The 11854-nt window shown below is 35.1% G+C and overlaps 1 protein-coding gene across 2 annotated transcripts in view; it reads left to right on the top strand.

Moving 5' to 3' along the window:
* The window catches only part of SLC12A2 (solute carrier family 12 member 2), a 130744-nt gene extending 120402 nt beyond the window's left edge, over positions 1 to 10342 (top strand). For both annotated transcript variants that reach the window (XM_043969701.1, XM_043969710.1), the window contains 3 exons: positions 5508 to 5643; positions 6040 to 6107; positions 7691 to 10342. In XM_043969701.1, the coding sequence (XP_043825636.1) occupies positions 5508 to 5643; positions 6040 to 6107; positions 7691 to 7826 (340 nt within the window). In that variant the 3' untranslated portion in view covers positions 7827 to 10342. The remainder of the gene's footprint in view (positions 1 to 5507; positions 5644 to 6039; positions 6108 to 7690) is intronic.
* The last annotated feature ends 1512 nt before the right edge of the window (positions 10343 to 11854 follow it).

Consider the following 11854-nt stretch of genomic DNA (forward strand, 5'->3'; position numbering starts at 1 on the left):
CACATAAATGTATTCTTGAACTGAATAGGTCATGAATGTGATATAAATACTTGCTTAAAGGCACTCAGAATTCCTCTATAAAATCAGAATTATCTTCTTATTTTTTCTGCCCCTCACTGAAAATGTGGGCTCTGATTTATTTTGATAGAGATATTATAAAATTGAAGTATTTGTTCAGGGTTTCTTTTAGAACTGTACGAAGCTATTATTATTTCTCTAATAAGTTACCTGACTTCATGAAGCAATAACGTGTATCTTCTGGATTGTCAAATGTTTTAAATCATTTAAGGAAGTATGCTGTGTGTATATGAGACAGAGAGAGATCGAGATCGAGAGAGATCATCAGTGTGGATGCTTACTTTTCTCATCTTGTGATGTTTTGTGTGTGTGTAGTTTTTTGTTCTGTTTTGTTTGAGGCAATAAATGACTTGCCCGGGGTCACACAGCTATTAAAGTGTCTGGCTTTTTTTTTTGTTTTTTTTTGCGGGGCAATGGGGATTAAGTGACTTGCCCAGGGTCACACAGCTAGTAAGTGTCAAGGGTCTGAGGCTGGATTTGAACTCAGGTACTCCTGAATCCAGGGCCCGTGCTTTATCCACTGTGCCACCTAGCTGTCTCTCCCCCTCCCACCCTGTGCTACTCTTGACCATGGCATCCCCTAAACTTTTTTTGTCTGGGGATACAGATAGAAGAAAGAAGGAAGCAAGCTTTCCTTGAGATCTCTTGACATTGTGTGGATGCCAGTGGAGTAAATGAGTTGTCCTTTTCCCCTTGCTCTTGATAAATAACTAACCTATTTCATTAGCTAGTCATATTGCTTTTATGCCACATAGTCTATTCACATCCACCATGTGCCTCTCCTTTGTTTTTTGGATAACTCCTGTTGTGACGAGATAACTCATGTTATTGCGATTTAGAATACAACTAAGTAAAAGGCTTTATTTCATATATTGTCACAAATTGCAAGGAGGAACAGTTAAAATACAGAGAAGTATAATTTCCCACGGGTTCTTATATTATACAGAAAACATAATTATGCTGGTGGCCTCGGGAACAATTTGTTGTATTTCAGGGGAGGTAAGGGATACAGAGAATGTCTAATCTGCTAGTCTGATATTAGCCTGAGAATTCAAGATAGTACAGACTCCTTTTGGTTAACCTTGCACAAGAATTGAAGGAGGACAGGGATTAGCTCATTTAACAATGGAGGCTTATTCTAAAATGGCATTATTCTTGTCAAGAAAAGGAAAATAGGGGCAGCCAGGTGGCACAGTGGATAAAGCACGGGCCCTGGATTCAGGAGATTCAAATCTGGCCTCAGACACTTGACACTTAATAGCTGTGTGACTCTGGGCAAGTCACTTAACCCTCATTGTCCTGAAAAAAGAAAAGGAAAATAGTCAGTCTCTTTTTCTGCTATCAAATCTGTACCTTTAAATCTTCAGATTGGTTTTCCAGACTGCCTTAGCTCTCCACTTAGCAAGATCAAGTGGTTTGGTTTGGTTTGGTTTTTTTTTTTTTTTTGACTGCAGTGATTTCTAGGCTTTTTTGGCCTCATTGTAGCTGTTGATATACAATGATTACTTCCTTAGAAAATGGTGATAGTGATAGCCGCTCAGATAACCACCATATTTTCTCATGTTTATTTTTCTAATTTTGTTTTTTTCTATAAATCATTGTTCTATCATAACAAATCAGTTGCCTAATTGCAGAGACAGGTGGGAACCACTTCTGAATAAGCTAAGTAACCAGTCACTCATTTTCTGTGATGTTATTTGGTTCTCATTGTGTCCAGTGCCTCCAACTCGGCTTCTTTTTTTTTTCCATAAAAGTATTTTATTATTTTCCACTTACATGTAAAGATAGTTTTCAACATTTGTTTTTATAAGATTTCTAGTTACAAATTTTTCTCCGCTCCTCCCTCCCCAAGACAGCAAGTAATCTGATATAGGTTATATATGTACAATCACATTAAACACATTTCTGCATTAGTCATGCTGTGAAAGAAGAATCAGCAAAAAGATAAAACCTCAAATAAGAAAAACAACAAGAACAAAACCAATAGAAATAGTATGGTTCAATCTGCATCTAGATTCCACAGTTCTTTTTTTTTCTGGATTTGAAGAGCATTTTCCATCATGAGCCCTTTGGAACTATCTTGGACCATTGTATTGCTGAGAATTAAGTCTATCACACCAACTCTCTTCTTTAAGAAGATATTCCTATTTCTATCAGCATGAGTCTCCTGTGCCTCCTTGGCATCTTTTGTTTCTTAAACCTGAACCATATTTTTTGTCATTCTTTTCCATGCCCACCTTTGCATTGAAGTTACCAAGTTTAAAGTATGTCTCCACTTGATTTGGACAGTCTTATCAGATTATTTGTGGAATTATTTGATTTCCTCATTGTCTGCAACAGATGTTGGTGTATAGACTGTAATTTTTTCCATCACGGTCTTTCTGCTAATGTTTGAGTCCTATAATTCAAGATTTAACAAATTAAGTATTAATAATTCAGCATCTGTTTGTGCAAGGAATGGAGATATAAATAGCACTTAGTACAGTGTCTGGCACGTAATAGGTGCTTAATGTTTGTTGACTATTGAAATTCAGAAATCAAACATTCCTCGAGGAGTTTACATTCATTTGTTAGTCAGCAAGCATTTATTAAGGTCCTACTATGTGGCAGGCAGTGGGGATACAAGAAAGAAGCAAGCAAGCTCTGTTCTCAGAGAACCAATAGGCCTCACAGCCTCACACGAGCATAGATTCAGAGCTAAAGGGACCTCAGAGACCATCGCATCCATCTCTGTCACTTTATAGCTGAGGACAAGTAGGAAGAGGCATCAGAGGGATTTGACTCTATGTCTTCTGATTCCAGAATTACTGCTTTTTCCAGTGTACCAGGTCTTGAAGTCACATTTATCCCAAGAAAGCATAGTGGTTAGCTTGCTGGCCACAAAGCCAGGAAAGATCTAGGTTCAAGTCCTGACTAACATGTATGGGCTGCATAACCCTGGGAAGGTCACTTACCTTTTTAGTGGTTAGCCAGCTCTTCTACTCTCTGAGCTCCAGGAAAAAGGTACCAAATAAAATCGTAGAAAATAAGTGATTTGGTAATGGTAGTTAGTTCCTTTCTGGGTAGCCTTGGAAAGTCAACCTCTCTTTTCATCAGTTTGTTTTAAGGGGGGGGGGGGGTTGGCCTGCCTGCCTCTAAGGTACCTTCTCACTCTAAGTCTATAATCTAGGACTACTTAACTAAGCATATAATTCAATAAAAATATAAAAGTGCTGTGGGGACAGCTAGGTGGTGCAGTAGATAAAGCACCGGCCCTGGATTCAGAAGGACCTGAGTTCAAATCTGGCCTCAGACACTTGACCCTAGCTGTGTGACCCTGGGCAAGTCACTTAACCCTCATTGCCCCGCAAAAAACAAAACAAACCAAAAAAAAATTATATATATATATATATAAAAGTGCTGCTCTTGTATACACACAGAAGGTACTTAAAAGGTTATAATACTAACATTTTGGTCTAATATATTCATCCCACCACTACCACCACCACTGAACAAAGAATCATTGCCAAAGATATTTCTACCTAAGTTTTATTTATACTGTTTCTAGTATAATTTAAATATACATATAAGACACTAACTGTACAATTAGAAGAACAACCTCTGTGAAAAGAATATAGGATAACAGTGTCACAAAATAATCCAACAGCCTACTTAATACTCTTTAAGTTTAAGCATTTCAGTGACATTCCATTAAGGGGGGAAATGATCAGTAAAAAAAAAAAAAAAGTTTCTTGCTTTTCCCCACATAAAAATGGTAGGAACTAACAGGAAGGATGATTCCATTTTTCTGAGATAATCATTTCACTACAAAGAGTTCAACAGATATTCAGTATTTATTAAATTACTATGAGTAAAGCACTGTGCCAGTTGTTCAGAGACAATGGATTGAAAGAAAAAGCAATGAATGTGAAAGAACATGGATTGCTTGGTTGGTTGATGAACGTACCTCTTTCCAATTATCTCTAAATAAACTTTTTTCTTTCCAGCAATCCAGTTCAAATGCATAGTGATGCTGTTTGACATGGTTTCAAAGATATGTTCTTCAATCCAGCTATTATTTGCAAACAACCTAACATAAACCTATATTTCTGCTTTCCAACCTTATTTTCTAATCTCATTCCACCAAATTTATTCTAACTATTGTTGCCATATTTTTCCCTTTCCGTTTTTTTCTCCTACATAAGCATATCATTCTTCAGTTATTCAAAAAACATTTTTGGAAGAAGTCCATAGGCTTCAGCAGAACACCAAAATTAACGCAAAAAAAAAGATTAAGAACCCCTGCTCTAGGGGCAACAGTGTGTGAACCCAAGTCAAAAGCAGCAGCATCATATCCATGGAGATATGTACATAGAGAATAAATGCAAGGACGTTAGGGAGAAATGGTAGTATATTCTATTAGAGATGGCCAAGTATCCTATGAAATAATTATTGCCTTTAAATGCACAATAAAATAAACTTTTCAAACTCCTTATTTATCTCTCCAAGGAAAACCTGTGAGCCATCTTTCCAACTAACTGAAACTTTCTTTTGTCTTCTCATTTTACTTATAGCAAGAATTTATAGTTTGAAATGATTTGCTTCCTCCACTAATGTAGCCACTCTTTGGTCAATGGACAAGTATCTCACATACAGAGTCTGAACAATATATTAATGTTTATCCTGTAATTCCTAGCATCTTCTGTCCTTTTCTACCACTGTGCCAGCATCATTTGGAAAGCTGAAAAGGCAGCACAGGACTCAAAGCAATTTTGTAATTTTCTGTTGTTTCATGGGATATAGCTAAAAAATTATCATCTAATGGCTAGTCTTCTTGTGATGAGCCACTGTACATTTAGTTATGCTGGTCCTAAGAAGGCAATCTTAGCACCACTATGCTCAGAGCTCTTCCAGAATGATAGGACTTTCTAGAGTCTGAACTCTACTGGTCTAGCCAGAGCCCCCTCTAGGCCACAAAAAACATCACAGAATTCTTTTACCTAGGGGCAAACATTAATTAGAGGTAGACAGCAGCGATGTAAAGGACAGTCCATTGTCAGGGGGTGGGAGAAGTGGCACAAAGGATGGTGCATTATAGGCATAGTTATAACACAAGAGGAAACAATGTGCCCCCCCCGAAAGTCTAGTCTATGCCCCTTTGGGGGAATTATAGAGAGATAGGCCCCAGAACAGTGGAATATGTGGGGGAGGGTTGGCAGACATTGCCAGGCCAACATGAAACTTCAAGGTAGAAGAATGACAGGGAAGAATCCACTGCCACCTCATTCTTCTGGGTGGTGCCTATACACTGGGACAGAGCTTGCCTAAGATAGAGCATCAAAGTAGGATTTTATGGAAGAGTTATGGGAAAAAGTGTTTAGAAATGGTTTTTGCCTTATAGAAACATTAAAAATGATAATTAATTTTAAATGCTGTCTGTTTCTTTGAAGTATTATGGCTTTTGAAGAAATGATTGAGCCGTTCAGGCTTCATGAAGATGACAAAGAACAAGATATTGCAGATAAAATGAAAGAAGATGAACCTTGGAGAATCACAGATAATGAGCTTGAACTTTACAAAACAAAGGTATTCTTTCTCCTCCATTACATAGTCTTCCCATGTGGGTTTTTTTTTTTAGTGGGGCAATTGGGGTTAAGTGACTTGCCCAAGGTCACACAGCTAGTAAGTGTTAAGTGTCTGAGGCCGGATTTGAACTCAGGTCCTCCTGACTCCAGGGCCGGTGCTCTATCCACTGCGCCACCTAGCTGCCCCCTACCATATGTTTTAAAATGTATTTTTTTAAAATAAATTTTACAGACAAATTTCTAAAGTCTGTTTGTCTTGCAGAATCTTAATTTACCATTGATCATTTGTTCATATATTCTTTTATATTTTAACTTTCTTTTGCCATTTCTAGAATTATTAACCATGATAGATGGTAATTTTCCAAACGAGGACTAACTTTTTTCCTTCACCTTTTAGACATACCGTCAGATAAGATTAAATGAGTTATTAAAGGAGCACTCAAGTACAGCCAATGTAATTGTCATGTAAGTAAAATGTACAGTATACCGTTGTTTGATATACTTTTTCTGGTAAAGTGTTAATGTTTTCATGTATTCCAGTTTAGATTTTTGATAGCATGTGCTAACATACATTTTAAGTTAAATGAATTTTTAAAGACTGCCTATTAAACACTTATACTGACTTTTATAGTGATGAAAAATGGATATCTGCTGCCTAACTTTAATTACAAAAAATTTTTTATATCAAATATAATGTTGAGTCAGTTGTAGCATTCTCTCTCTTGCTTTAAATCCAGTGCCATTTTAGTCAGATTCCTTGTTTTCCTACTTTGGGGAATTTTTTGGACATTTCATTGCTTATTAGAAACAACCTTCACTGTGTGAACAAGTAAGGTAAAATATCCCTTAACTCTGATGTCTTCAAGTTTTGCTGGTTTCTACACCTACTAATGGGAGCAATTAGGTGGCACAGTAAATAAAGTGCCAAGCCTAAAATCATTGTCTTGAGTTCAGATCCAGCCTCAGGCACTTCATTAGCCATGCAACCCTGAGCAAATCACTTAACTCTATTGTTTGCCTTAGTTTCCTCACACAGCAAATGAATTGGAGAAGGAAATGGCAAATCATTCCAGTATCTCTGTTAAGAAAACCACAAATGGGATCACAAAGAGTTGAACACAACTGAACAACAAGATCTGTGAACGTATCCAACAAACCCTTTTGCTTACTTGCTCTTTTTACTCTCTCCTGATAGAAATTATGAGGCTCAACTCAAATTTGGTGATTTGTCACTTATTTTCATTTGCCAGGAGCAGGGGTCACCTAGTTTTCGCTTTACTTGTATTTCCACTTCTTTTTAACCGTTTTGGAACTTTTGTTGTCCAGACAAACAAAGGAAAAATTAAATATAAAAGAAAAAAAGAAGCAAAAGCATTAGTGAATTGAAGCAGAGATTTTCTTTTACTGAATACCACAAGATGATAATTTTTTAATTAAAACAATGTCTTTAAGTTTAAGTTGTTCAAATAGTTTTTTTTTTAACTACTATTGTTAGTAGTCAGTGAAAGATTTGCAGGGTGGGAGATAGTCATAGAGTTCTAGAGCTGGGAAAGACCTGAGAATCCATCAGTCCAATGCCTACATTTTACAAGTAATGCAGTGGAGGCCCAAAGAGCCTATGAAGATGAAAATGAAGAAAGACTGGCTCTCTCTCAATGGTCATGTGCTGTCTCTTTCTTGCCTTAGTTTAAGTAGATGACTAAACTACATAGGTTTCTTTACCTGTTTGAAATAGAAGTATCCTTTTTAAAAAGATTCCTTTTCTGAGAGAGTGAGGTGTTTATATACCAATGTAAAATGTGTTTGGCATTAAGGGAGAATATTGTTACTATCTTTTCTTGGTCCAATTGAAAACATTAGAATAGTAGGGTTATTGTTGATGCAATAGAATGAAGTAGTTGGTAAGTTTTTCTAGAATTTCTGTGTACTTTTGGTTAAATATATTTCTTGTTTTACTGATAATTATGGTACTTATTAATTAGGAAGTATGGTTTCTTAACATTAAAAATTTTTTAGTTATGTGCTGTTGTTATTTTTCTTACCATTAGGAGTCTCCCAGTTGCAAGAAAAGGTGGCGTGTCTAGTGCCCTCTACATGGCATGGTTAGAAGTTTTATCTAGAGACTTGCCACCAATCCTTCTTGTCCGTGGGAATCATCAGAGTGTCCTTACCTTCTATTCCTAAACACCACATCATGGACAGCCCTAGGGAAATGGAACTTCAGTCCCTAGTAAAGTGACTTGAAATCTTCTAAGAGACTGCAATACGGTGGCAAAACAGTGACTTTTCTTCCACAGTTTCACTGATTTGAAAGCACACGGGGAAGTCGCTCCATTTGCATGGTTGTGGAGACTTCAGTTTTATTCCTTATTGTTGGACATAAGATTTTTTTCTTTGCTACTTGAATAGCAATAAAAGTGTGTTTTTATTTTCAATTGGTGAAAGAAATATAGATTTATAAAAGCCTTTTAGCCTTGAGGTGCCTTCTGAGATTAACCAAATTTCATCCATATATACCCTTTTATAAATTTATATAGAATATCAAACTTTGCCTTCAACTAAAACTGTAGCTCAAATGTAAGTTGGTTTCTAGTCTCTTCCACCTTAAAATGAATGCTGCTTTTCTGTCTTCCATTGAGCAATTAATTAGTTTTTAGTACTGTATGTTTTCTATTATTGTACTTTTTTTTATGGTCTCTGTTAGATGTTAATGGGGTAAGAATTAGGGCAGGTCTTGTCATTTGAGATAAAACACAAGAATCAGAATGTCCAAAAGTTTAATCCATTTAAGTATGCATGTATAAATGTAAACCTTAAGAAAAGAGTTGTTCTACCTTTTAAGAAGCTTTGTATTACTGATGTCATAATTTCCAGTTAACTTTAGAAATGTCAAAAGATTTCTTCTCAGTAGTTTTATATGACATACTGAAAATCATATTCCATTCTACAGCCTAAAATACCCATAACTTTAAATTATCAGAGGGGACCTGTCCATGTTTGTCCTTCAAATCTGAGTGAATTTTCAGTAAGAACTTAGGTTTCCTGTAGGAAATTTGGGTTAAGTGATGCCATCTTACAGAGTATTTCAGTAAACACTATGTGGCATTCTACCATCCTTTTAAAATTATACAGTTGCTTTAGCTTATCATCAAAATGGTTAAATGGACCACTGGTTACTTAGTGAAATGTTTTTAGGCTAATTCATTTGTCAGATACACACTCAGTCTTAATATACTCAGGTTTGAACATTTAAATTTAATCCATTCTTAATATGTAAAGTCCATTTTTAAAACTGCCAGGTTGTGCTTTTTGAACATTTGTTTTGACATCATCGTCTACCAGTATATAGATGTGATAATGCATAAGTATTATCACTGAAAGCTTTCTATACAAATTATTAATGTGAATTTTTTCATTCTTTTATATTCAAGAAAAGATTGCCTAAAAACATTTCAAGTTTTAAACACACACACACACACACACACGTATATCATATATATGGTATATATATATTTTATATGTATGCATTATATATTTTATATACACATACACAACTACATGTTACTAGGCCATATTGCTGGTTGTTCAGCAGTGTTGAGTGATCAAAATTCATTAGCTAACAATTTTGTTAAACATAAGATCAAAGTAAATTATCATATGGTTTTCTTAATGAACAAAGTTTTAGTCATTTGTAAGATATGTTATAACTACAAATGACTATAATTTGTGATAGTGAAATGTTCTATAATTCATCCATATTGTTATTCAGTCCAGTTATTTATAAGTTTAAAAATAGTTTAAAAAATATTTTGCTGCTGGTTCTCCAGATCTTTGAAATTTTTCTCCTTTCAAAACTACAGTTTCATTTGATTTTTGCTGCATGAATATGAAGTTAATTAGTTTCAGAATGGACCTGGTAATTTTTTAATGCAAAATATTAGTAAAATTGAAATCTTTTGTTTTCTAAATTTGTTTTCCTAGCTTATAACTCACATCTTTATTGCATTTATTACAGGATTTGCAGTAATTGTGGGGGAGAATAGTAGGAATGTAAAATTACTTAATACGCATGGAATTATTACCATGTTTGAATTTTTTTTTCTTTAAACAGATGGACAGTAGGGCATTGATTTAGTGCTGCTATCTTGAAACATGCACAGGTACACTTATTCTAAAAGTTTTGCCCATTCAGGAAACCATCACTTACAATCTGTACCACAGGAACCAAATGAAGTGTGTATTCATACATGTGTAAAAAGTATATTTAAATATGCATACTTGGTTGGGGAAGGGAATTGTAGTGAATGAAATAATGTAAGATGCTTTTCACTTATGGATTCTTTACTTTAACTAACACTAGATACCAGGTCAAAAAGGTTCAAAGTTATTGTAGCTCTCCAATAAATTTCAGCAGTTAATTGTTAGAAACAGATACTAGCTAGTGATGAAGTTATTCTATTTTGTTTATATTGAATTTTGATTGTTTTGATGCCAAATTTTTTTAGTTCTAATCATTGGTGATGACTTGAAATAAGCAATTGTGCATTGGCATTTGGCAGTTCATTATTTCTGTAGACAAAAATTTATGAGGGTTTAGCTAAAATAGCTCATAAGTTGACAAATAACAATAGCTGATAAAATCAATTATTTATTTGTTACATTTCATATTTGTATTTTAGGTTTCCTTTTACATAAATTCTTTTATGCTTTTATGACATTACATATTTAAAGAAAATGAGGAAATAACTTAAATAATTGTGCTTTGGTGGATAATTATCAGCTAAGTTTGAAATTGTAATATTTTGATAAACCCGTAACTGTCACATGAATGCTTTTCTAATGTTTTAACACTGAATATTGCAGTTTCAACTTTGTATAAAGATTACTGCAATAAAGGAAGTGAATCCGATAAAATTATTTGTCTACTATTTGTTTCATAAATACTATTCTCTACCCTTATCCTTTGTAAATATCTAAAAATGATAGCATCACCAGCCCCATTTTGATACAATTTGGCCAAATCTTTATAAAGCAGCACACAGTTTGTGTTAACAAAGTTATTAATGGCTTTCTGTTACTGGTAAATATGTCACCTGAGCCAGAGGAGGAATGACATTAATGTTTTATGAGTAAATTCTGCTAAATCTTGGACTATTAGAATTGAGATCTTATAGACCAGCCACTTCATTTAACATGTGAGGAAACAGACTATATTTAGTTTATATCCCCTGAACTGAAAATAGCATCCAAGGGAACCTAGGTGGCACAGTGGACAGAGCACCACCGGCCCTGGATTTAGGAGGACCTGAGTTCAAATCCGACCTCAGACACTTAACACTTTCTAGCTGTGTGACACCCTGGGCAAGTCACTTAACCCCAATTGCCTCACCAAAAAAAAAAGAAAGAAAGAAAACAGCATCCAAATTCTTTCATTGTGATAAAAACAAAATAAGTGTTTAAGAAACTTTATAAATCTTGGTTTTCAGTGAATTAACTTTGTAAGTGAATTTTTTCACTTTTTTCAGTGAATTGCTTTGGGAGCCCTCAAGTACATATAAATGCTAGTTAATACTTTTTATTATTCCATGGAAACTTTAGGAGGAACTAAGAACAGTTGGACCAATCATTAATTCAGTCTTTCTTAGTCAACACTTACTCAGTACTTAGTATGTGCCAGACCCTGCTAAATACTATCTAGTTCTTTTCCCCAGAATCCATCTGGGACCAAGCTCTCTGATTTGAGAATTGAAGTAGTTTTTGGTTGGCAAGGTTGATGATTCTTGGCTTATCTATAAAGGGTTAAATATCTGGCCTCCCTAGAAGGGAAATGGACAAGTATTTATACAGTACCTACTGTGTGCTAATCACTGTGCTAAGTGCTTTTTTTATAAATATTATCTCATTTGATATGAGAATCTACTGGACTGACCCTATGTATGATCTGCATTCTTCTGAGCCTCTCAGCCCTGACTTGGTTCTGTCCTTTTTGGTTGGACAAAAGCAGATATGCTAGTTCATATACCAAGGTGAGTCTCACCTATATGATAAAGCTTGATTTTTTTTTCCCCCTGGGCTTAGGCTAACATCTGGACCTATTTCTATTAAATGCAGTGTGCCTTAATGGCTTGGTTTCACTCCCTTGAAACCTTTCTTCTTAGCTGAGATGCCCCTTAACACCTTCAATACTTCCTGGCCCATCAGCTAATGATCTT

The sequence above is a fragment of the Dromiciops gliroides genome, chromosome 1, assembly GCF_019393635.1.
Source record: "Dromiciops gliroides isolate mDroGli1 chromosome 1, mDroGli1.pri, whole genome shotgun sequence".
Taxonomy (NCBI): domain Eukaryota; kingdom Metazoa; phylum Chordata; class Mammalia; order Microbiotheria; family Microbiotheriidae; genus Dromiciops; species Dromiciops gliroides.